Genomic DNA, 27,333 nt, shown 5'->3' with positions numbered 1-27,333 from the left:
TCTTTCATAAGGCACCATTTTGTCTTTAGTGTATAGCTCCTATTCTTCGTCTTTCACTCCTGCCATGAGTTGGTGGCAATGAAAGTAATCCATGGACAGACTTGTACTTGAGCCGCTAGTCGTCTCAAGTTCACTAATGCCATAAATCTATTGCTATTTCCCCTTATGCTGCCATGCAAAATAAAAAAAAATACAACAAAATAGATTATGCAGATGAGGCATTTCATTATTGGTCTTTGCTCAAAATATGAAGCATTAAACAGAACAAAATAGCGGAAGACCACATGCTCATAGGATGCATTGCTGTAGAAACTTATTGCTGCATGGTCAGTGCACAAACACTAATCAGCAGTTGCTTAGAGATAACCATAAGCTTCTGGGCATAAGCGGACGTACAGAATTTGAGGCACCATTCTCTGCATGCTTGATGATGTGATACCATATTTCTGTCACTGTGCTTCCAGCAGAAGTAAATATACCAACAGAACGTATGCAGTAGAAGTAGCTATAACAGAAACATCTCATCTGCAGGTGCTCGGTGGATCGTTACTGAACATTGGTCTATGCTCTGCGTATGTGACTTGGTCTGATCGGGTTAGGCTGGAATAGGAGTAGACTGCATGTTTAGCATAAGAAACCTCTTACTGCATGGTCTGAGGAGAAATATTATTCAGCAGAGCATCCACAGATTAAACCACAAGCGCCTGAGCATAGCTGAACTCTTACAACTTTAGACACTAACTACCACATGTTCAGTATCATCATTATCTGTCTCCTGTGCATGAGCATCAAGTTGTGCCTCGGTAACAATAGTAACTCTACATAGGCAGAACCCAGCAGCTTATCCACCAATTAAAAGCCTGCTTAGAGGAGATACAGCAACCACCAGTGCATGCTTAAAAAGACCTTTGGACATGAGCAGCACCTTGGCATTTCCAAATAATCTTAATCTGTCTTTTGGGCATTCTCTTTAATGGGTTTTCCTTATATGATTCGTATGTGACTTCTATTCATGCTCTTTCACTCCTGGCATGAATCAGTGGCAAGGAAAAATAACTCCTTAGACGAACTTATACAACTTGATACTAATTGTTCCATATACTCATATTCCATATTCTCTGATTCCAAAATTCGATTGCTACCCCTAGTCACTTTTTGACAGTCCTTTTTCGACTTTTTCTAAAAGTCTATTGAGATTGGTCCCATAGTATGGCAGGGATGTCCATGAAGGCTGGAATAAAGCCCTACGGCACATTGCACCAAAAGATGTTGATGATGGACCCACACCGTGTCTATCTCTGGTGCCTTGAGTGTCACTACGACGCCAAGACCAGCATTTATTGTCATGCCATGCACCCCAAGACCTTGAGGGAGTGATCCCTCAAGCTCCTTGCCACTAGATGTGTGATGCTGTGACGGTCTCAATCCTGGTCAAGAGAAAGGTCCCAGAATCAGTTGCGGAGCCATTGATTTTCGTCAAAGTCGTCCCACGAAAAGAAGAGGAAGAAGTCGAAGAGGTCTTCGACTTCGAGGGCAGCCGCAGCCTCCAATTCCCTTTGGTTTGCCCTTCGGCCATCATGAGCAACTAGTTGGCGGCAGGATGCACCATCACCTGCACCATTGGAGGTCAATAAGATCAGACCGCTGTGTTCTTCAGATTGCCTAAAGGGCCTACTCCGTTCCCTTCGTGTCTACCCTGCCACCCATGCCACCCCCTTATTTATTTAGTATTGTATTTACTTAGAGAGTTTTATATAGCGCGAACATGGCCCATGCTGGCATCAGTGCGCTTTACAAGTGAACAGAGGGTAGAGACTGAGTAAAACAGACATTGCACCCATATACAAATGGATACAAAAGTACATGCATAAAAACAGTAAATACAACAAATGTCAAAAACAGAGATGGCCAACAGCCGTCATGCGAGTAACGGATGCAAGCACTTACCACAGGTTGACAAGAGGACCAGCTCTCTTGGCCCAGGCAGCCTTGGAGAGGGTGCCAGCATCTGAAGTAGGTCGTGTTTGCTATTCCTGCTACTTTCTGGTGCCAAAGAAGGACAGTGGTCTTTTTTGTATCCGAGACCTACCCCCTCTCAGTTTCTTCCTGAAAAAGGAAAAATTCAAAATACTCACACAATTCCTGTCTTTTCTGGAGTCTGGAGACTGGATGGTGATGTTGAACTTGCAGGATGCTATTTCCACATCCTTGTCCTGCCTGCCCACAGATGTTACCTCTGCTTCACAGTAAATCTTAAGCATTTTCAGTTTGTAGTAGTACCCTTTGGCGTTACCAGTGCCACTCGGCTGCTCACCTTGTTGATGGCAGTGGATGCAGCTCATCTGCAGAGATCAGGGATGCCAGTTCCCCAATCTCAATGACTGGCTGTTGAAGGCAGGCTCGTCCCAGGCAGTCCTCCCACACCCTAGACCACGGCAAACTTTCTGCATTAGCTGGGGTATACTATCAACGTGCCAAAGTCACACCTGACCCCTTCTTAGACGCACCCTTCCATCTGAGCTGTTCTGGACACAGTGCAGTTTTGTGTTTATCCTCCCGAACGGCGTGTCCGGTATAATTAGGCTATTATTCTGATGGTACTGATGTTACAGCTTCTATTCTGGGTGTTGGTGAGACTGACTCTGAGGCTGCTGGGCCTCATGCATCCTGCTTGTGACATATGCAGTAGGACCTAAAGTTCCAGTGAGCGCAGCATCAGTCCAGATCTTTGAGGGCACTACAGTAGTGATAAACGAACCGCGATTGCATCCGCGGCAGACCCCCTCTGTCTTCCCAAATCAGATCTGACAGTAGTGACAGATGCGTCACTCCAGGGCTTTTGGAGAGGTGGAGATCATAGGCCTCTGGTCACTGGTGGAAACCGGACACTGATCAACCTGTTTCAGCTCCGCGCACTCTGACTGGCATTAAAAGCTTTTCTGTACTCCATCAAGAGAAGACAAGTGCAGGTGTTCACCGACAACACCACAGCCATGTGTTACTGCAACAAACAAGGCTAGGTGGGTCATTGATCCTTTGTCAAGAGGCCCTACATCTCAGTACATGGCTGAAACCTCCAGTCATTTCCCTGGCGGGCACTAGAGCGGACAAACTCAGCCAAAGGTACCTAGTGGGTCACGAATGGTGTCTCCATCTGAAGGTGGTGCAAGGTCTCTTTCAGCAGTGGGAATGGCCTTGGTTGGATCTGTTCGCCATCGCCGAGAAGGCTCAATGTCAGCAGTTTTGCACGCTGGAGTTTCCAAGGCGTCTCTCTCACTCGAAGACGCTTTTCATCTAGAGTGGATCTAAGGCCTCCTGTACGCCTTTCTACCCATACCACTCAGAGTTCTCAAGAAGATCACGAACAACTGTGCACAAGTCATCCTTGTTGAGCTTGGCTCTCCCTGCTAGAGGATATACCGTTGCAGAAACAGGGGAGGGTTCTTCATCCAAACCTGTTCACGCTCTGCCTTCATGCTTGGAGATTGACGTCTACAATTAATAGCTTAAGACCTTCCACCCGACGTCTGTAATGTTATCTTGGCAGCCAGATGTCTCTACACCAAGATGGTATGCACAGGATATTGGAATAAATGTGTGGGCTGGGGTGCTGGGAAACCGATTGATCCCTTATCTGCTCCCCTTTCCCAGGTTCTTTTGTTTATTCATACCTTGCCAAACAGGGCTCTGCATTGGACACTTTGATGATCATTTAGCTGGCATCTCTACCTTTCTGCAACTGCCAGATAAGACCGAGACCTCTCTCCAAGTCCCCTATTTTGAATAGATTCCTTAAAGATCTATAACATGTTTTCCCCAGCTCCCTTTGTTATGCCTCAATGGGACCTTAACTTGGTCTTACTTTCTTAATGTTCACTCCCTTTGAGCTGCTTCATACTTGTCTCCTCACCATCTGGTCCTGTTAGGCTCCTCACCATCTGCCCGAGTGTCAGTAAGCTGCAGGCACTGTTCTCTCAGAGCTCCCCACCCCCCTCCTACAGCTCCTTTTTCCCCAGACAAATTGATCCTTGTTGCCGAAGGTAGTTGCCCCATTCCATGTAGGCCAGTCCATCACTTTGCCTACCTTTTATGCTCCGCCTCATCCCTCTCAAGAACAGGAGAGACCCCCCAACTGGACCCAAAAAGAGTGTTATTGCTTTACCTTGACTTCACAAAACCCTTCCGCTTGGATGTTCAACTCTTCATGGAGTATATCTGGGCCAAGAGAGGGAACGCTGTGTAGAAACGGACCAACTCCCAATGGATCGTGCTCTGCATTAAAATCTGCTATGCACTGGCAGTAAGCCACCCCCTGAGGGGTGGCTTGCTCATTCCAGCAGAGCCAAGGCGGTGAACACCGCATTGGCACACGGACGTCTGGTGCCATGCAACAACGTGGGCATATCTGCACATGTTTACCAAGCACTACTGCCTGGGCAGTCAGGTCCGTAGGAATGGGTACTCTGCCTGTTTTGTCCTGCAGGACTTTTCAGTGTGAAATTGTTTTGCAGACCCACAGTGGGGGTGGGGGGGCGGTACTGCTTGGGTATCTATTCTAAGGCAAGGAATCTGCGACCAGATGTCTCTATCAGATGAACAAGTTACTTATCTTTGGTAACGCCTTATCTGGTGGAAACTCTATCCAGCCGCAGATTTCTTACCGACCCACCCAACCTCCCCGCTATGTGAACAGATTTCTATGGTCAAGGCTGTTCCCCTTTCAGGGCCCGAGTTTTTCCACACCAGTAGTCCGTGTTCTTTGTGACACTGTGCTCCTGTTGTGACAAAATCATAAAATAAAACTGACATCCACGCGCATGTGTGGTGCCTACATGGGCAAAAAGTCTTTTTATTTTCATTGCTTCATCATACCCACTTGTTTCGACGAACAAATTCTCATTAATTCAATTGACTTTTCAAATGATACAACTTTCCAACACCTACAGCTACACTTTTGATGAAGTGACGAAGCAAGCCTGCTTGGAGCTTTTTTCTTCTAATACATAGCAGAAATTCATGCTTTAAATTTCTTAAACAAAAAAAAAATATTTAAAACGTTAATTTGGACACTCCTTGGGTCAAATTGTGTAAAAAGACTAATAGGTTAATTTTGAGTGTCAGCGTGTGCTCGCAGCAGGGCCGTGAGGGCCGGCCCTAGGCATGTGCAAAGTGTGCACCTGCACAGGGCCGCCAAACCCCAGGGGCCGCCACGACGAGGATCGGATCGGAAGGATCACTGGCACTGGCAGGATTTGGCGGCCTCTGGCTCCGACCCCGGTCCGCAATCTGCACTGTCACACACACTAATAAATCAGCCAGGTTGAATTCCCGAAGCCGGCGGCCCGACCCAGTTATACCACCAAGCAATGGCACTGCAGCGTTGTTTTAATTAGTTACTTTCACTCTTGCCGAGCCAGCCAGCAGTTTGGGTCCCAGGGCCGTCAATCTTAGCCCTACTACCAATGACGTGACGGCCCTGGGACAGTCAGCCCCCGCGCGCTGTGCGCAACTCTGACGCGTCACGGTGGTCCCGCTCCCGCGAGGGAGAGTGCGTGAGTGAGCGGTGGTGCCACTGTGACTGTGCGTCGTCATCGTCAGAGAACAATTAATTATACCAACGCCACCGTGACCGACGGAGGGGACGATCATCAGAGAACACCACACCTGTCCGACTCCGGCACTATCTCGACTCTTCCCGGGAGTCTACTAGGACAACTGCAAGTGAGTGAAATGAACACAAGACTTTGTAAGGTTTGCTGATTATATCACACGCTTCAAGGCTCTACCACTGTGGGGGCAGGTGGCTTGGAGAAAGTATTTGTCCAATAAGGGGCTGCTGGATTCCTGTGCCAGGGACCAGAGTTACAACCTCAACACAAAAAACGTCGCAATAGATATGACTCTAATTGAGGTTACAGCAACCAACCACAGGGCTATACTACTATTAGTTAACATGCAAAACCCCCACGAAGGTAGGAACCAAGGGGTTGGTTTTTAGAGGCGCATGGACAGGGGATCGCCAAGTATGTGGCACAGAAACCGCCTCGAGGAAAACCCCGCATTTTTCTTACGGCAACATGTATAGCTCCGCATTCCCGGCTGGAATCATTCGCTACACTAGTGGTGTAAACAACATTTTCCAGGGCTGCTTTTGACTCCAAGTCCCACACTGGCCGACCTTCATACAAACACACACACTGAACAATATCTGAGACAACTACACCAGAGTCGGGGGGGGGGCTGGGGTGGGGGGATCGGGGCTCCATGTGAAGCGCTTAATCATCATTATGCATGTGTCATTCCACAAAGGCCGCAACTTCCTGCCTTTATGACAAGCATGCGATTCACTCTGAAGCCTCAAGATCCCATCAGCAAGGTGTGAACAGAACTACCTATGAGGACAAGCCGCTCTCGGTTAGGGTTTAACAGCAGTCAGCCCTGACTGCCGGAAGTTCTAGGTGGGAGTTGGCTGAATTTTGTATTCCATCAGGAATGAGGCTTATGATTGTAAAGAGGGAGAAAACCTATAACCAGGGTCACTGGAAATATGCAATTGTGCAGCCGCGGCAATTTTAGCATTATAATATATTTGCCACATTTGCCAAACAATTCATCACCTGTCGCATGATCCGCATATTTTAACAAAAATGTTGTTTGTAGCTCAAGCAGTTCAACATTTACAAAAAGTTCAGCAACATGTGTTGCCATGCAGTGAAAGGTCGTTTGAAAAGGTTGACTGGTCACCTTTGTTGCTTATTGCTATTTTTGGGTGTTAAACTGGTACGAATGAGGTGCAACCAATTTTCCAGACACTATTACCAAGTATATCAATAACGAAATAATGAAGTACTATTATGCCGCATTATTTTCCTTTTCTTGCGGCATAATTCCAGTGGCCCTGCCTATAACTGGAATACTTAGTACTGAATACAAAGGTAACATCTAGGGCGATGCTAATGTGAAAGATGTTTGTATGTAAGACAGATGTTCAAATTAGAAGTAGCCAAAGGATATAAAAGGCAAAGTGGGACAGTTCTGTTTGTGTGACTTGGTACAGGTTCCCCGGGCCGACCCTTCAATTTGGAACGTATTATTAAAACACCTTCCTGAGCTCCGCCCCGTCCGGACCCCCTCTTCCGGGGCCCCCACCTACGCTCCCTGCACAGGGCCACCATGAGCCTAGAGCCGGCCCTGATTATTACATAGGCAATATTAGCATTTCCAGAGATATTCAATAGAAATGTTGCTCCAGTGAAAAATATCAAAACGTGATTGCTGTATGTGTAAAATACATTTATAACATGGACAATTGAACGTGTGATGATTGAGTGCACTTTTCAAATGTAAAATTGTTCTTGTGCGTTGAAATGCAAGTACTCTATGGTAAGTGGAACAGCCAGTACAATGAAGTGTGAGAAATATTCTAATGGGCTGGCCAACGCTCACTGTGTGTAAATGTATACTACCACTGTGTAGTAGTAATACTACACATGCAGAGGACCAAATGGTGCATATGTTAATTACCTGTGTAGTATAGCAAAACTCTTTGTGAAAAATGTACCCCAAGAGTGTATTTAGAATGCATGAAGAAGCAAATTCTGATTACAATATGTATTGTTTCTAGGATACTGACGGACATGAAGCCCAAGTTGCCTTTGGATACGCAAGAGAAGCTTATGTACCTTTGTTCTATCTACGCCCAAAGTGGAGAGTGCTTCTCCAGCTCCGAGGCACTGGCAGAGTACAGAGAGCAACCTATTTATACAGTTGAGAGTTTACAGTGGAAAACAAGGAAGGATAACCGTGCCAAAGGTCCAAGCCCAAAGACTGTAAATTTTGATCTAAGCGTGACTCTGGAAGACGAGACAATGGAAGAACAGACTAATACAGAGGAATATCTTCAAAGATTTAGAGCTGAAGTGATTGCTGAGAAAAGAGCAGCCTTGCAAGGCTCTGCATGGACAGTTGATGCAGGTAAGAGTAAGGTGTTATTAAAATTCAATCTCCTCTTTCTCGTTATTGAATATATTTTATTATATCTACGCTTAAGCCTGTATGACCTAGGCATGCCACTAAAAATCAATTTATTAATTCAAATAATGTTCTAAAGTTTTAAGTTTTACCCTAATTCTATAATGCTGCTGGAATTGATTGCGCTTATTTTTTAATAGGTACTCTGGTTGAAATATATAGCCGAGATCCAGTTGTTACTTTTGTAGACCACTTGTACCTAGCTGCTCTCAAATGAAGCTATTATCCATATGGAAAGGGCAAGCTCCTCCAAGCTCCTGAACACCTCAGGTTCACACTCCTGGGTCTCCTGGTAGTGCTACAAGATCCTTTTGTAGGCCATGGCATCATCAACTGCAAACAATAATAGGCGAAATGGAAAAGTTTCTGTATTTTACGCTACTTGTAGCACTCATCAAGTGCTTCCTTATCCCCTACGTCTAGATGAGAAGTGCTTAAAAAAAGCTCCTTCATGGTTCATATGGCAGCAGTCTCTTTAACGTGACCATTACTATTCTCCCAATTATAACCAGGATTCTCTAGGGACTGTTCATGGCTCACCTACAATTGCCCAAATCAGGTGGAATTGAATTGCAGTTTTATTGCAGATGTGGAAAACCCCTTTCAAACGTATTCACAGGGAAGAACTTGAATATCAACGTGCTCTGGTCCTGTTACAGCAGCAGAAAAATCTCCTCATTCCCTAGATTTTTTTGAGGCGCCTCAAGTTCTATATAAAGATACCGGAGAAGTTTAGGAAGACAGACCGCTCTTCGTCTCTTTCAGAGTATCATGCAATAATTGTGCTCTCTTGAACAAATTAATTGCAAGATGAAAAGCAGCTGCCATCATCTTTTCACTGCAAAAGCTAATCTATCCAAATAGACAAATATTTTAGTTCCTGCAAGTGGCACTGATGCTTAGTATAGCACACATGGTGTGATAGCCACAAACATGTACTTTTATTTGTGCAATCGGTGCTCCCTTACACATATCCAGAGCTTGGCAAGTGCACTTCATAGGGAGAAGTGTCACGCTGCACAGTGTTTGGTGTTATCCTGCAGCCCGACTTTGTCTAAGGGACTTGGTCTAAGGGAGCGCCTTTGCTGGACCACACATATGCTCAAGGTTACTACCACATACAATTACACCAATTGGTCTATATAGAATTTTCAATGCCTTGAAGAAGTCATGTGCCTGAGGGCGAAACGCGTTGGCTGTTTGTCTTTAAGGAAGGAACTAATAAAGAAGAGAAAACTAGATCTTTGTACAACTGCTTCGTTGAACATTTATTATTGACATGAATTTGATCTTTTTTGAAAGTGGTGCAGCTCTGATATAGTTTTTTTCAATTTGTTGCCCCTGGCACTAGGGGAGTGCTCGTGGACAGGGGTACTTTTGGAGACTTGCACCCGATTGCTTTGTATTGCCTGACTCTAATTGGTGACCTTATGTGATACGTGCCTTATTGGTTGCTTTCGGTCCACTGTCTGACTTTTGTGCTTTCACCTCATTGGTTGGAGTTGCAGATTTTTTAATGAGGTGATTTGGTTACTAAATCACCACTGTTTTCTGGGATCTTGGACAGTTTTTTTGTGTTATTGCTGCTAAATGCTTCACTTGGGACTCCCAGTTTGGCGATGTGTAATGATTTCAAACATGTGAGTTGATGCAATGTACCAAAGCTTGACAAATTTAATTACAGGTAAGTGACCTATTTCTTCCTGGCCTTGTTTGATGTACAGTGTCTGACAGCCATCCCCTGTTACCTTAGAAAAGTGAGTGTTCTTGGCATTGGCATGATCGATGGTGTTATATGCCTGTGTTGTAATGGATGTTGGTCAGATTTCCTTTCTTATGTGTTATATTGTATTTGTGTGTGGCGTCTCATAGGCATAATATCGGACAATATGACTTATCTTTTTATTGTAAATGTTCTTCTAAATTGAATATTCTGTGAGCAGTGTAATAGTTGACTTTGGCTGTTCTGTGTTGGGTGTTGCTTAGAAAAAAGGCTGTAGTGTTCTTTTGGATTCAGAACAGCTCTAATTGTGTTGCTCAAGCTCTGGAGGTTGTAACATTTTGTTTCTGCCTCTCTTGGCAGTAGAGACAGTGCTGAGGATGGTGTTTCAACAAATGGTGGAAGAACCACAAAAAAATCTTAACGTTTCTAATGTTATTGTAACTTTTCATTTTCTGATTCATATTTGAAGTTTCATGTGCCTTTAAGAATTTGTTGAACCCTCGTCTATATTGTGTATTGTAGAGAATGAGAAGTGGGAGGAGTTCCCACTGGGAACAGTACCAGGCCAGAGTGAAGACCCTGACTGTCTTCTCTTGGAAGGTTACCATGTGATGTCAGTTTTAGAACAGCCAGTGTCAGAGGACCACAACAACTTCTATGGCACGACCAAAGGGTAAGTAGCTTTACATATGTAGCATACTATTTTAAAAAGTGTCTGTTCAACTGATGGGCAAACTCTGCTGGAGAAAATGCATCTGCTTTTGTCTCTGGTTGCTCCAATTCAAACATTACATAACTATGATTCATAGGTGTAAAAACGGTCGTTCGAAACATAGGTACCAGTTTATCTCTGTGCCGTCATGTGACACACAAAAACTGGAGGAAATGCATGGAACAGTTTCCTAAGAACGTGAGACTCACCCAATAGCAAAGAACCACTGAAATAATCTCTAACTCTGAGTTCCCCCATGTATTTTTTTTTTTATTTATTTGAGTTTTATATAGCGCTGGCTAGACCCGGAGGCATCTGAGCTCTTTACATGAGGATCAGAGTTACAGGTTACAAGTTACATTTGTTCCAAGAGCAAAATCAAACATAGGAAAAAAGATAGCAAAGTAGGGTAGTAAGCGCTGTATGAATTCAGTTCCAGTGACTTTTAACCCTTATCTGCTGAACATTTCAGTGTGTCATTTAGTGTGAACATTAGCTCTGAAAATGGTGAATTTGGCAATGTTATTTGTCTAATCTGTGCCTCATCTACTCTTTGATGCTTGTTTTTGTTCACAAGCACTGAGGATACGTACGATGCCATGTGCTCGTTGTCACCGCTAATGACCTGTATGACAACAACTAATATTAGAATAAACTGATAGAAGTTATGCTTGGCGAACTGACAGTAGAAAGTTGTTTGGAGGTGCACCTGCTACGTCATATTAACCTTTCTGCAACAAATTCTAGAGCACTTCTTTTGGGGAATCCTGAAGTGAAGCATTGAAACGTTGCTGCTTTCGCTCCTATCGTTGTGAAAAGAAATGTGGGTGCTTTCCAGCATTACTGCAGACGCTGTACATCAAAAAATGATAGTGTGCACGGTTACTGCTCTAATTTCTACAGGCAGTCCTCACCTGGGCAGCAGTTCTGTGCTAAACATTACCAAGGGATTGGAAGGCGATGTAGGATTGCGGACATCAAGTTGGGATAGACTTATTTGAATTACACATGGCTTTACATTTCTTGAGGTTGAATGTCAACGCACTTTCTGAAAATGCTACCTCTGAAGAATACATTGGTACTGCTCCAGAAGTTAGACATGTTATGAAGATGAGGTGTAAGGAATAGTTATATAGAACAGTTTTTTATGGAGATTAGAAACTTCGGTCTGCGGAGTGACACATTGATTAGGATCAAAGAAGTGTATGAGCAGGACATTAAGAGAGAATGGTTTGATGATCAAATAGATATTTTAAAGAGGGTGCTTTTAGGGAGAGTCAAGGACGCTTGTTCGTCTTTGGATGGATACATTTTGGAATTATTGCTACTGGATGCTACAGGAGAGATCTGGTTTGTCATGATCATTGTAAGCTTTGTTGTTGTTAGTTTTGATTGTATTCATTTTTTTACTTCTGACTTATGTTGGATAATTTTTGCAATGAGTAGATTTGTGTGTGTGTAGGTGCAACGCCTCATTTCTTTAACCCAAGACAGAATCCAACACTGGCGGGGGAGGGAGTTACAAAGCTTTGTGACCCGTGGGGGACACGTATTAATGCATGATTGATTGTTCCAGGTCCCCGTTTGTTTGCTTTGAGGGCTATTGATGCACATAGGGTTTAGAAGTCTCTGCCCAAGGAAAGTGTCTTTGTGCAATACTCAGTACTAAGACTTGTTTCGATTTCTGATGATTTCATATATTGACCCACAATCCGGGGGCAGTATAAGCAGACCGAGGCCAGGTTGCATCGTGTAGAGGCTAGCCCTGAGACCAAGGAGGTTTTTAATCTTGTTGGTATTTAGGCTTGCCCACTTGTTTTCGATTATACCTGAAGTTGAAAAGATGCATTTTGCATGAGCTCTTTTGCAGTCCAAAACGGGAAATGGATATTTGACTATCCTTTCATTTTTGTATTTCTTTGATACACAACTAATTTAAAAGTGAGCCACAGCAGTAGCAGTTGTACCGTGGGGCAAGTCATTTGTTTGGAATAATTTATGCATATGGTCATGTGAACATTATAGGTTCTAGTCTGATTTCATTCCAATGTCTACTTTCACTCCATTCAGTTTCTAGATGTAGATTGAGGCCAGAGCTTAATTGGTGAGGTACTTTCCCTGTCTGAATTTCTTTTGCCTCTTTCAGTCTCATTTCCCTTTTCACTTTAACTTCCCGTTTAGCGTCCGTTCACCACTGTTTGTTGCTAAAACAAAGTGAACCCTTAATGTGCCTCTCTCTCTCTAGGTTTGACGTCTTTCAAGACAGTGGGGGTTGATTATCACCCACACCATTCACTCACTAGCTCTACTACAACTCCTGATGCCCACAAGTTAGTCGCATTGATTCTTTTCATTTGTTGGATGTATCGCGACCGTGTGAAGTTTCCTAGCTTTTGTTACAGGAATGAATTGTGTATTGCAGACTGAACAGAAAGATCTAATCAAGGACTTTTGATGCATGTGTTATTTTAGACGACGACCACGGCAGTGGATGAGTAGTTCTGGAGTGCCAGGTGCTCCACTGAAGGTAGAACCAGTGAGTAGTGGAGCAGGGATTGGCCTTTTTTATTTTTCCTGTAAAGAAGGGTAGGGTGCGGATTGTTACCAGCATTCAATTAATGGACTGATTTGCTGGAATGCATCCTTGGACCTAGACCAGCTGGAATCATGCTCTTCTGTCCCTCCCTCTTTGTGTACAGGAGCCATGGCGTGCTCAAGATGGACCAGTGATCACATCTTCGATTCTCATTGGGACATTTCTCTAATGTCTTGCTTCTTTCCCTCTGAGGTTTAACACCTTTGCCGTTACCATTTTGTCATTATTATTTTTAGGAAGATATTGAAGAACCTCCGTTCTAAACTGCTTCCCTCTTATGACTGAACTCAAAAAATGTGTTCCCCAGATGTGTTTGGTTTTTGCTTAACTGTCCCAGGGCGAAACAAACTACTAAAACAAATCTCCTACTATTCAATGAATGAACAGAGACATTAATATATAGATCTGTTAAATACCTGGGCCTCCTTACCTGTTCATCAGTCATGATGCCAGGATATTAATATTCAACAGACCGGCTGCCTTAATAAAAGTGGTACACTGCTTTCTTTTTGGGGGAGGGCTGAAAGGTTCAATAGCCACAGGGCTGCCACATAAAGTAAAGCTGGCAGTGCCTTTATCACTCACCCTCATGATGACGTTTTACAATGTAAAAAGATTTTTTTAATTCTGTATTTAAGTACAGTATAACAGTCCTATAAAACAGCGGCTTGGCTACTCAGTAGCTTATACACCTACACGTGGATTCCATGTGTGTCGATATTTAAAAACATTGAGATTAGGTGGACGCTAAAGGTGGATCGTTCATGGCCAGTGGTATGCTTCCTTTTGAACCATCTTAATTATAGTGGGACCCTGTTTTCCTGGTTAAAAAAAAATGACTACGGGTTCAGTCATTCAACATGGATGGTACATTCATGTACCTTACATTTGATGCATATTACTGATTTGTCCGTTAAATATAGTATGGAAGGTGTTTAATTCCTCTTGCATAAAATATATGACTCTGATTTTTCATTTAATCTGTCATCTGGTATGTTATGACCACACTCTCTAACACGCTCCAAATTCAGACTCATTGCTGATTCTGGACAGTGCTCTTCTTTTAGAAGTTATCATGTGGTCTAATCCAGCTGGTTCACTGAGAGCAAACCATGACTATACCTTCAAACCTATATCTTCAATTCCTTGTCCGGAGTCTTAAGTGCTGTCTATATGATACATTCGGCTAGCCATCCCGCGCTAGAAAAAGGTGCCCTGATGCTGTGAAATGAGATGGAAATCCCAGCACTGGTATTTCCTATCAGTGCGTAGAATCATCAATGTTATATATATGTGGCATCAGAAAGCTGACATTATTGATGAATGACATCCTGCCTCTCACTGCCTCTCGTTGCACTACTAACTCTGTCAGGCAGAGGGCCCAATGTCTCAGGCATTGCAAAATCTCATAATTTGTCTCCGCTAACTAGCTCCTTGGAAGAAAATTACTTTGAACATGCACCATACTAGAATGGTCTGAACTTCCAAAAAGCTGTAGCTACTCCAAATACGTTCTCAATCCCTGCAAGCACTTTAAAAGACTGGACCGCCGGTCTGAATCTCTGATCCCCCAGTGCATCACGGAAAAGGATTGCTTGTTGAAAACAAGAACTCTGGTGGATATTTCTATCCCACCATCACCTTGTTGTTGTTGCTTTTCAGGAATATATCAAGGGTTTTACATACCAGCAGTCAGGCTCTTCAGCTAGCGCAACTTGGCTTCCAACCCTTTTGAGGTCCGGCCATGGGCTCGCTTGTCAATGACCCTGCCACCACAAGCAGCATTCATCCCAATCTTCTGCCTCTCTGGCCACAACCTTCCGACCTATTTAGTGTGGCCTTACTACCACACAGCTACCAAGTAGGAGGCAGGATCAGCCACTTCCTGCAGGGATTGACACCAAATCACTTTTGACAACGGATCCTGTAGATTGTCCCACAGGACTTTGCCCTGGTATTCCTTTTCACCTGCAGTCTACTTCAGACCACTTCTCGGAGGACCACATGTCTGTTTTGTGCCAGGAGGTGCAAACTCTTTTGGCTAAAGGAGACATGCAGAGGTTACTGGGCTCGGGAGTAGGGAGTGGGCTTGATTCTTCTTTCTTAGGCTGAATTCTCCCTTCCTTTCTACGAAAAAAAAATCCAAATCCTCACGCTGGCCCAGGTTCTGTGTGCCCTGGATCCCGGCACTTATTTTTACGTCCCCATCCTGCTCGTCCACAAATGCTACCCACAGCCACAGTTCATGGTGGACGACTACCACTTTGTTTGCCATGCTCCCTTTTTGGCCTGACCAGTGCCCCTCGGGTGATGGCAATGAGTGCTGCCAGTCTTCCCTCAACTTGACAATTGACTGTTGAAGGCGGATTTGGCTTAGTTGGTCACGGACCACCGCCCGATGCCTTTAAACCTCCCTACATATTTGGGTTTCCCAATCAACCTACAAAGGTCACACCTAACTTCTTCGCTCCCCTTCATTGGAGTCATTCTCGAATCAGTGTGCTTTCGAGCCTTTCCTCCGGACCGAATACAGGACATTCGGGCAGGCTATGATCTAGATGTTTAAGCCTCTGTCCTGGGTCTCAGTGAGGATGGCTTTGAGGCTTTTGAGTGTACTCGACTCTTGGATTCTGCTAGCCAACCAGGCACTTGCAAGCTTTGCATTGGGACCTGAAGTCTCAGTGAGCTCAGCACCAAGGGAACGTGTCCGATTCCATCCAGGTGCAAAAGGAGACTGCTAATGGCCTGCACTGGTGGCTGCTTACCTGCTACTGGACCAGCAGCAAACTCCTCTCTCTACTCAGCCAGAGTTGACAGTGGTGACAGACTCGTTGCTGCTGGGTTGGGGAGGTTATCTGGGAGAGGTGAGATCAGAGGACTGTGGTCTGTGATGGACACCCGCCTCAACATCAGTTTCCTGGAGTTGTGAGCTTGCTGTTGAAGACCACCCTACAATCCACCAAGGGAAGACTGTGAAGAATCTCACAGTCAACACCACTGCCATGTAGTATTGCTACAAGCGGGGTGGAGTTCTTAGTCCTGTGCAAAGAGGCTCTCTGTCTCTGGAGCTGGCTGCGTTATTTGGGTCTCTCTCTGGCGAGACACCACATGGAAGGATCTTTAAATGCCTAGATGAGCAAACTCAGCCTGCTGTGTCGAGCAGATCGCGAATGTCAGTTACATCCAGAAGTGACACAGGGCATCATCCAACAACAAGAAGAACCCTGCCTCAATTTCTTTGCCACCGCAGAGCCAGCACAATGCCAACCTCTGTGTGCTGAAATTTCCAAGAAGGCTGTCTCCCAGAGACACATTTCATCTAGAGAGCAGCATGGGACTCCTATATGCCTTCCCGCCACTACCTCTCCTACCCTGAGTTCTGAAGAAGATCGGTAAGGACTGGGCCCAAATTATAGTACCTGGAAGTCCCGGATTTGATTATCCATCCTCCGATCAAGCTGCCACTTAGAGTGGAACTACAGGGTCCTGCTCCCAAACTTGCACAACCTGCACCTCCATGCTTGGAGATTCAGCAGCAAAAATGTATCTCTTTTGAACGTACTCTGAGATAGTTGTTGTCCTTTAATAAAATGTGTATGCTGCGCTTTGGAAAACGTTTGTTGCTTAGTGGACCCGCTGCTGGCAAAACTGTTGGATGTGTTTTGTTTGGTTTGTTTTTAGGCTGACCAGGCCTTGCTCTGTGCACAGTTAAAGATTCCCTGTTGGCTATTTCGGCCTTCTTACGTTTGCTGGACCAACTGTTCTTCAAGTCACTAGTCGGAATGCATTTTCGTAAAGGTTACCAACTAAGCCATGTGTGATGCCACAGTGAGACTTAAATCTTGTTCTCACATTTCTAATGTGTAACCCTTTTGAACCAATGCACAGTTGTCCACGGCAACTACTCTAAATTTAAAACGGTCTTCCTTGTTGCATTAACATCTGCATGACGGGTGAGCGGGCTGCAGGGCCTTTCTGTCCAGCTTCCTTATACCACCTGTTTTCCCCCAAACAAACTGGTGTTAAGGACTCAAGATGTTTTCCTACCAACGGTGGTGACGCCTTTTTATGTTGGACAAGCTATTATGTGCTCCGCCTCATCCCTCAAACGCGGAAGAAAGACTCCTTAATTTGTATCCAAAGAGGGTACTTAGTTTTTACATCAATCCTAACAGAGCTAATGGTTCACCTGATGTTCTATTAGTGGGACAAAGAAGGGCACGGTGAGGCAGAAGCGAATCTTCTTTCGACAGATAGTCCTCTGCATTTAGATCTGCAACACATTCGCTAAGAAGCAGTCTCCAGAAGACATAAGGACCCACTTTGCCAGGGCCAAGGCTGCTAACACTGCGTTTCCGCTCAGACTGCCTGTTCTGGATATTTGCCAAGCAGCTATGTGGGCATCAGTGCACACTTTCACCAAATGCTACTGTTGCAACAGTCTGGTCTGTTGAGATGGGCATTTTGACAGCTCGGTCCTGCAGGCATTTTTATTTTAAGCCTTTCAACAGACCCCAATACCTTAAGAGGTGCTGCTTCGGTATCTATTCATAAGGTGATGAATATGCAGTTGGAAATATCCAATAAAAAAACAAGTTAATTATCGTCAGTGATGCTCTTTCTGATGGATACTCTATTTAACTGCAGATCCCTCGTCGCCATCTCAACTCCACGTTCTGTGGTATGGATTCTTTTGTGTAAAAGATCTGAATCTAAGAACCCATCCAATGATTTGTTGAATCTTCTGACGAGTTCTGCATCTGAGGGTGTGAAAGAGTTCATGAAAGAAGCTTAAGACATATGGCATGGATGGTGCTCATATGCGGCTCCAGTCATCACTTCTGAAGCAGAATTTAGTTGAAGTGGAATTGCACAACCCCACCTACCAGTGTTCAGGATCACTGCTTTTGAGTTTTCTGGATCCAGTCTGGTGCCTGGGGTATATTTTCATGGTAAAGAATCTGCAGTTAGATAGAGCATTGACCAGAAAGAGCGTTATCAAATGTAAGTGAAATGAAATGAAATGAAATGATTACGCTCTTGTATAGCGCACGACTACCCGTAGGCATCTCGGCGCTTGCTTAGGGAACCCGTCCTGGTATTCCCCTGTGAGATACCCCGGCAGGGTGTCCACAAGGTGAAAGCCAGGCATCCCGCCGCGAGGGGCCGTAGTGGAGATTAAGCAAGCTATTGCCCAGAGTCGCAGAGTGTGACCCCGTGAGTTGAGTAGGCACCGGAACGAGAATTATCGAGTCCGTGGAATTTTTGAGCCCGAGACCCGCCGAGGCAGGGAATCGAACCCTGGTCCACGGCTGATCTCAGCTTCCAGGTCTGCCGCCTCTAACCACTGAGCCACGCTTCTCCACCTGTCATGAACTTCTCTGCATGGATCGCCAATTGTGCCAACAGAACTGCCCTGTCCAATCCACCAAACCAAGGAGATCTTCTTCCAGTTGGTTCACCTCCAAACTGAGAACTCCAAACCAAACTCCAAGCGAAACAAAAGGAAATGACGTATCAGCAAAGAGCCCACTGACTGTGCATCTTTCAAGGCCTCCCTCAACAACTACCACTAACTCCTTTAAGAGACGAAAAGGACCGCCCTTGCTGATCGCATTGAGGCCAGTTCAAACCACAGCAAAGTACTCTTCAACATCGTCATAGAATTCTCCAATCCTTCAGCCACTAAAAGCATCATCACTCCCTATCAGGAACTATGTAAGATCTCCACCATCTACAAAAACTTTGCACCCCCAACCCACCACTGCTGACACCCTCAGCCTCCTCGCTCCAACAGACATGAAACCCAACCTGAAGCTCGCCACCATTCTGCTGACTGCCGGAACTTAAGAGCTATTGTCCCCGCTCCCTTACCCCACCAAAATCTTTGAAATGGCCATCAACCATCAACTCACAGGGCACCTGGCGAGAAACAACCTGCTGAACACCTCACAATCTGGATTCTGCTTTAACCACAGAACCAAAAGTACCCTGTTTGTGGCCACTGATGCCATCAGAACCCTTCTTAAACAAGGAGACACGCCCTGATCCTCCTTAAGCTGTCAGCATCATTCAACACTGTATAACATCACACCCCTATCAAGAGGATTCACTACATCAGAGTCCAAGAAGATGCACCCATATTGATTGCCGCCTTCTTTACCAGTCGAACCCAGAGAATCTGCATACCTCCTTTCACCTCAAAACCTAAGAATATCATCTGCGGTGTCCTTCAAGGCTCATCCCTACTCTGTTCAACGCCTCCATGACCCGCATAGTCAGCATCGTCAGAACCTATGGACTAAACATCATATCCTACGCAGGTGACACCCAGCTCATCCTCTCTCTCTTTCCACCACCACGATCAACTTCCACAGGTGCATGAGAAGCGTCGCCTACTGGATGAAAGATGACTGCCTAAAACTCAACACAGACAAAACTGAAGTATTCCTCTTTAAGAACAACACCTCCCTGTGGAGCGACTCCTGATGTCCTTCCGAAGTAAGTAACGTATTCATTGTGAAAGTGCTCAATTACTAAATGAAAAATACTCGTTCCTCAGCAAATCTATCAGTCCTAGGGCAGTTGTGGATGTAAATCATGTCCTAAACCTCGGACACGTAAAGGTTTATGCAACCTGATCCTTTCGACTAACCCTGCTATATTTGCTGAATTCAAAAATGCTGTACTAGAGTTCACCCAGAATACTTTTCTTTAGGGGTTTGGGGGTGTGCATTCACTTGGAGGTTGCTCTCCCAACCTGAGCAGCTGGATGCGGTCTCTATGTAAATTGTGCTGTACTTATCAGGGTAAGTTAAAGCGATAAAATGTACATGCGTGGATGTCTTAGAAAGGAAATAGGCATATGAAATACAATAACCTATTACACAAATGCATCATCTCGTAATAAATACAGTTACATCGTGGTCTGACTGCTTAAATTGAAAAAATAATCATAAGATATCATAAAATTACAGAGTAATGCAATTCGATGAATGAAAATAAATTACAAATAAGAACAATGCAATTCATGCAGGAGAAAGACTAGTTATAAAGCATTTATAAACCTGTATGCAAGCATTACTTCAATGTAAAATTATAAAGCTACATTCCTCCAAAGTGTTTAGCCCCTTATTAAATATCGCCCCTATGTAGAGATTTCTGTTTTTATTCAGTCACCTGCCATTTTATTTCATCAGGTTAGTTTAGCTCGTGGAAATGAGATACCAAAGGGGCCTGTGCATTTCTTATGCTGCTTTTGTGTTGTTAAAGGCTAGTCTTTAATTTTTGGGTGGTTTGACTCACGTAGATGAACTTACACGAGCACCACAAGGCATAAACTACATTTATTTTGAGAATTGCAATTTGTATGGTTTCTTACATTATACATTATTCCATCGTGTAAAAATTGTTTCGTGTTAGATGTAGACTCACACATTGTACAATTACCACATCGATAATGGCCCACGATCTTAAGCCCCACATTGAAACCAAATCAGGGGAATTGACCTTTGGCAAGGAGGCTCGTCTCTTTGTTCCGAAATAAGACTTTGAGCTGTAATTTTCAGAAGAATTCTAATTGTTTCATTTGGATGTGAAAGAAATGTGTCTTCTCATTCGGTACAAAACTGAGCCTTTTGCAGAGTAATGCAACTTTGGCTGATGAGAGAACATCTTCAGAAAGATTAAAAATAGGGATAAGGGAAGAGTTGGGGTCAATAGGGGAACCCTCAACTTTTTGGGCGGGCCCGTTGGTAACATTTCCTGCAAGTCTGTCGTTCTCCAAACTGGAAATTCCATTGTGGAGGTCTACCCTTCCCCACGCCTCTCCCCTGACCACGTTGTCCTAAATGATGGAGGTATCCAGAAGTTGATTGACTGGTACCCAGGCCTTCACTTGTGTCCTCAGCTGAACTAACTGAAAAATCAGAAAAGGTAACTGCTGTATGTTTGTTAAACCAACCCCACGGGTGATAGTTTTCAAAAGTGTTGTTTAGGTTGTGAGTAAAATTCATCCAACAGATAAGGGTGTGGTTTTTCTTGATTAAAGTTAGCGATATCCTTTTGAACCTTTTTTGTTTTTTTATTTCGCTCAATCTTTTCAAAGTCAGCAATGGTCTTATTAACCTTTTCGATGGTAGCTTTGGCATCAGAGATTAAATTACCCTTATTTATTTTTCTTTCAAGATCAGCAATGATTTCCAATTCCTTTTTAGTATGCTCCAAAGCTGTATCAATACCAAAGACCAACCAATTGCAAGAGCAAGTATCACCGATATGGTTAAATCCCTTGTGGAATTTCGGATCATTAGTGAAAATCACTGCAACATTCCGTACTTGTAAACCAACAGGAATGGTGTCCTTTTCAAGATACTCGGTCATCATTAAGGCATGTAACGTTCTACGTGCATGTTTTTTTCTATATTTTTCCAATTCATCTGGAAATGTCTGAGCTTCCTTAATGACTGGTGTAGCTATATACAGTACCAACAACGATGGACTGCTTTTAATCCTAGAGATATATTCCTCCGAATAAATCGGGATGCGAACCCCAGTCATAATAATTTAGACATGATGTCAATGCATTCAAGCCCTCACAATAATTAGCTGTACTATAGCAGTCTACAGGAGAACATCAACAGCATTGCCTTTTACATTACCCGTACCTAGCTCTTTCAGGTACTACCAATCTGCAGCTAAAAGACAGGTGCGTTACAGAAGCAAAGTGACTGCACTTATCCCATAATTTTATGGTCATGTTCTATAATATGACCGCTCGCTCCCCTTTGAGAGGTGTTTGGAACAGTTGGTGCTAAAGACCGCCGTACCTTGCAGTCTGACTGCACGCGGGTCATGGTTTTGTCTAAATATATATTGAGACCAAAGGCCCCGGACCACATGCAACGGGTGCTTTCCCTACCTGACTCACTTTAGCCTCTTTCTACTACACTTCCCCTTTCCATGATCTAACTATAGTGAGTTTCAACTTCACTGCAGTAAGTTTCATTAAAGGATGCATACCCACAGTATTGTGAACATTTAAGTAATTAAGACATTCTGCTGATCTAGGTTTATATGTGTATATATTTATATATTTCAATGATTACATATTGTTCAACCTCTAAAATAAAGTGAATACTAAAGAATTTAATTAACATTAATTGAATACAGACTGACAAAGTGTTCGAATGCACAAAGGGAGACCGGAAGACTAATGACTTGCATAGTGAGTTCTCAATCCAGAACAGTTTTTCAAATAATTGCAATCTAGAAGTTCTATCCAGACGAACTAGAAATAGCTTTCTTCTTCTCGGTTTAAATGTTATTTTCTACTAGCATTGAATTCACCACATCCACAAACCATACACCACCCATTGAATTTTAAGCAGTTACAGCATCCCACAATTATATTTTTAGTTCTCATTATTCCATTAACCAGTGTTATCTCCATGTTTTGAAATTGTCCAACTTTTGGTATAATTGAAAATAAGTTCCTTGGTAGATATTACCATGTCGTTTCCTAAACCCATGTTTGTCCCTTGTTGAACCTCCTTCCACTAATCAACATTAACGTTGCAATCTTAAAAAACATGTTGCGATATCACAGAGTAACCTGCACCTATCCCAGTAATGGGCCTGGATTAAAATGGCATAAGACTAGTCTCTCTTTGCTGTCTTGGGTATATAGGATTCTTGCACCGGCTCTCTTGTTAACTTAGGTTTCTAAGCAACCAGCCTCTTTTCGATGCTATGATCCAGTGGAGGCATGTACATCACTCCCTCAGTAGACCTGTAATGTGATTTAGCCAATTAGTATTATTTTGATTAACCAAGCAACTTCCGGCTCTAAAGATAGGGAGCTGTGGTAACAGTTCAATCAATTACATTGTTTTAACTCTTCCTACAGTTGGAGATGCAGGCTAATCGTATGTAAATTCGAGGGGATGTAAACAACAGCCAGTTTGGTTTGTTTCGTGTAGGGTAGACAATGCCTCGACCATTTGAGAGGAGAGAGAGTATTCTGTGGTGAATCGTGGTCCTGTGAAGAATAAAATAGTGTTTCTCTCTACCTCAGAGTAAACTGATGATCCCATTGCGGCTTTGCTTTTTTTTGTCATTGCACCTCCTCACACATAATAAAAAGGATCATAAATAGAAAATTACACAATGCACTTAATGTGTGTGATGTAATACTTTCAAGTAAATGTGTTACTTGAAGAAATGTTTGCCAACCTTCTGGATCCGTCATTGTTCATGTTTCCCAAGTAGGGTCTAGTGAGGTGGTCCAGGCTAGAGGTTCTCGATCCAATACTGAGATGGAGCTGGGAGTTCTCCTCTCATTTATGAAGATGGAGGCTCGCTCTACAGCGTCCTCTACAGACGGTAACCAGCTAAGGAGAGGTAACTCAACCTGCCACCTCCTCTGCATGCAAGCCACACAGAAAATGCGCTTCAAGCAAAGATTCCATTCAGAGCTTGTTTTTATTGTTGTAGTGTTATCAAAATTTTTAAAGCGCGGTCCTCTCCTTGTGTGCACCATAGTGCTTTATTAAAAGGCTGGACTGGAAAGTAGGGGCCAGGAACTTGGTGGTAGGCTGGTGGTTAGGTGAACGGGGAGGAGTAGGAAGATCAACAAATAATGGAGTAACCGTGTGTGTCCGCGAGCTTGTACGATTGGGCAGGAGTACGAGGTGGGTGCCAGAATCTGGACCACTAAGGTATTAATAAAAGTAGTCTGCGCAGAGATAATAAATCCAGGAAAATCCAAGGAAGGTGGAGGCTGCCACCTCCTCCACCATCTGTACTCGCACTACAGCCAGCTGCCTCTTCGGGGATGTAAGCCGAGGAGATGGCATAGGTAGTCTCTCTTTCATTTCCAGAAGTGCTCTGCAAGGGCACCAGGCAATCAGTGTTTAAAAGAGCCCGGCTCCTAAGGGTTCTGAAGTCCATGCCCTGGTGCCCACCTAGCTTGAGTACCAGGGCTAGGCTACCAGAGGTTGCCGAAGTCCCTACCCTGGTGCCCACCTAGCTTGAGTACCAGGGCTAATCTAGCATGGGTTGCCTACACTGCAGCTCTGGTGGGGTCACTGTGATGGTAGCCCAGTGAGGGCTCGTGGAAGGACTCGTGGTGCACAACCTGCCCGGTTGGTCCTAGAGGCAGAGTGACTAGCTGGGAGTTGTGTATCTGGGTTGGAGGAGGAACATGGCTACGGATAGGGAGTGAATGAGTAATGAAGTGACTGACTGAGTGAGTGAATGAATGAACGAGTGAGTGTGCTTTGTAGAGGGTTGTTGAGCGGAGAGTGTCTGTAGAAGAATGAAAACTCCCACCCCCGCGGTGTGGGCCGACGCAGCGTTCCAAAGCCAGGCATGTGCTCCTGTGTAGTGAAATGCAGGGCCAGCTATTTCAGGACCGGTAAAAAGATACCTGCACGCCCGGTCCTGCTCCGCCCTCTGCACGCACGCACTGTGCGTGCCCCGCGGCGGCGCGCGTCATAGCGCGGCCGGCTGTATTATAATGATAGAGGCGCAGAGCGGAACGGAATGAGTGCATTGTTCCCACGGAGACGCAGACACGGGCACCTCCGAAACCTCTGCATTTGCCACACTATTAGGTGGATTACGTCAGCGGCGAGGAATGCACCGCTGCGGCGGAAGAGCACACCTGTGGCGGAAGAGCACACCTGTGGCGGAAGAGCACACCCGTTTCCTCTGTTGACCTTGGCGGGCGGGTGCTCTCCGGCCCTTTGTTCTCACAGCAGAGACTGAAAAGGCTGCGCAGGTCTCCGCCGTCGGCCTAAACCAACCATTCCCTCTGCGTACCTTGCTGGGAAACAGAAGAACTTTCTCGATTTCCTCTGAGCCCGATTCACAAAGCCTTTTACTCGCTGACCTTGTATTCTGATGCTCAGTGTCGTCTACCTGCGAAAACGACACCTCCCGGTTAGGGCCGGCATTTCTTCTCAGCGCCCCTGGCCAAACTGCATTTGGCGGCCCTCCCGACCCTTCACCCTCTCTCTTTCCCGTCGGTGATCCTGTGGGGGGCCTTTATTTGCTGTCTGTGCCCACGCTGTGGCTGTACACTTCAAACCAAAGAGTAGCTTTTTAACACATTTGCCACGTCACAACTCACTTTAATGATCTATTAATTTGCTAAACTGGGGGTGAGAGTCCATGGAGGTGAATGGTAGAAACATATTCGGGTGCCCTGGGCCCAGCTCGCCCATGCCAAAAGCAAAGGTCAATTAATCCGGGTATGCCATCTTTTAAAACTGAATAGGCAATTTACCAGAATTTTAAATCCGCCACTTGGCCTGATTTCTTGTAGTTATAGGACTGAGAAAGGGGTTAGAATGTGGCTTGTGACATGGAGTCCAGCAGGGTGCTTCCATTGTGAATTTTAGAGTCCCCAACATAGGTTGAGAGTTCTGAATTATATAGATAAAAATTTGTATGAATATACTTCAGAAAAAAAGTATTGGGTTCAGTTTGGGTGGAAACAAGTCCCAAACAAAATGCTCCGCAGGATCTTCAAGTGGATCCCCACTGAGACAAGAAGAACGGTCACCCAAGACCTCGTCACCAGCAGGCTGGACTACGGAAACGCCCTCTATGCAGTAACGTCGGCCAACCTCCTAAGACGATTGCAACGCATCCAGAACGCCTCCGCACGTCTGATCCTCGACATCCCCCGCCGCTGCCACATCACACCCCACCTGAGAGACCAGCGCTGGCTCCCCATCGACAAGAGGATAACCTTCAAACTCCTCATCCACGCACACAAAGCCCTCCACAAGACCGGCCCAGCATACCTCAACAGACGACTCAACTTCTACTCCCCCACCCGCCAGCTATGCTCTGCCAGCCACGCCCTCGCCACCATCCCCCGCATCCGAAGAGCGACCGCCGGTGGCAGATCCTACTCCCACCTCGCCCCTAAGACCTGGAACATCCTCCCCACCAACCTACGGCAGACCCAAGACCGGCCTTCAGAAGACTCCTCAAGACCTGGCTATTCGACCACTAGCACCACCCCCCCAACAGCCCCCCCCCGCGCGCCTTGAGACCCTCGCAGATATGTAGTGCGCTGTATAAATGGCATGATTGATTGATTGATTAAAACAAACACGTTTTTTTTCTCGCTCTGCAAGGAAACGTATTTACATGTATGTAAGTAGGAAATACTGTCTAAATGCACATTTCTCCTAACCACTAAATATGAAGATATCCACATGAGAATTTTACAAAGCAACAAGAGCTACTCATAAAACCACGAGTCCAGGGTCATTTTTTGAAAGAAAAATTATTACACTCAAAGGTATGAGTTAGTGATCTAAAACATTTCAGAAGGCTAAATAGCCACATGCATCTGACGTAAATCGATAAATTCACTTACATAACCATCAAGGCACTTCAAGAAAATATGCATTATAATGTACAGCAACATACAGGTTTATACACCTGCTCCCTGCCAGTCACTTGCCCGCCCATGGGCATGCAGGGCACGGTCTTTAGACGTTTGCCATCTTTTCTGGGCAGCGGCACACTTTGTTCAGAAGGGACCAGCCATGTGTTTGCACTATCTATGGGTTGTGGTGCCCTTTAATAATAATAATAATAATCCACATTTGTAAAGCGCACAATCACCCGTAAGGGTCTCTAGGCGCTGGGGGCCGTCGGGAAGATTAAGCGAGCTATTGCCCAGAGTCACATGGTGCTGGGCTAACCTTCCGCCGGAGCCGGGGATCCTGATCCCCAGATTCCAGCGTCAGTCGCCCTGGCCGCGGCGCCACACCTCTCCCTTTGTGCCCTCCTGGTCTGAAACCTCTTCGGATCCTCCTCACTTATGACAGAACACATATAGACTGGCGTGGCAACAATACGCAAGTCTGTTTTATGGAGTCAATAGGCGCTTAATAGAGTATCTTGACTAGAATCCCAGTTTTCCGTTTTTACTCACTTTTACAGAGAAATACAGACCGGGAACAATGTGTTTTCTATCAGTATTTTTTTAAAGCGGAAAAATATAGAAAATTGTGCTTCTAATAAGGGATTTTCCATAATGTCTGCTGTGAATTCCAAGACAACAGATGAGAAGAGAGACAGCATGGGGAGTTAAACAACAGGTTAGGATATCTTTAAATACAGGCATCTGTTAAAATATATTTGCAGTAAATTGCTAATATTTACTTGTGTGTGTAATGTTTTGCTATAATTGGCTGCTGAATTTTCTAAAACGTGACAGGCATCAAAGTATTAGCACATGTTTAT

General features: G+C 44.7%; 1 protein-coding gene across 1 annotated transcript in view; it reads left to right on the top strand.

Moving 5' to 3' along the window:
* Positions 1-27,333, top strand: part of LAS1L (LAS1 like ribosome biogenesis factor) — a 384,388-nt gene that overhangs the window by 292,850 nt on the left and 64,205 nt on the right. The window contains exons 11-12 of the mRNA XM_078640120.1: positions 7,625-7,974; positions 10,277-10,427. Of these exons, the coding sequence (XP_078496246.1) occupies positions 7,625-7,974; positions 10,277-10,427 (501 nt within the window). The remainder of the gene's footprint in view (positions 1-7,624; positions 7,975-10,276; positions 10,428-27,333) is intronic.

This window comes from Lissotriton helveticus, chromosome 4_2 (genome assembly GCF_964261635.1).
Source record: "Lissotriton helveticus chromosome 4_2, aLisHel1.1, whole genome shotgun sequence".
Classification (NCBI taxonomy): Eukaryota; Metazoa; Chordata; class Amphibia; order Caudata; family Salamandridae; genus Lissotriton; species Lissotriton helveticus.
This window is presented reverse-complemented; position numbering and strand designations above follow the sequence as displayed.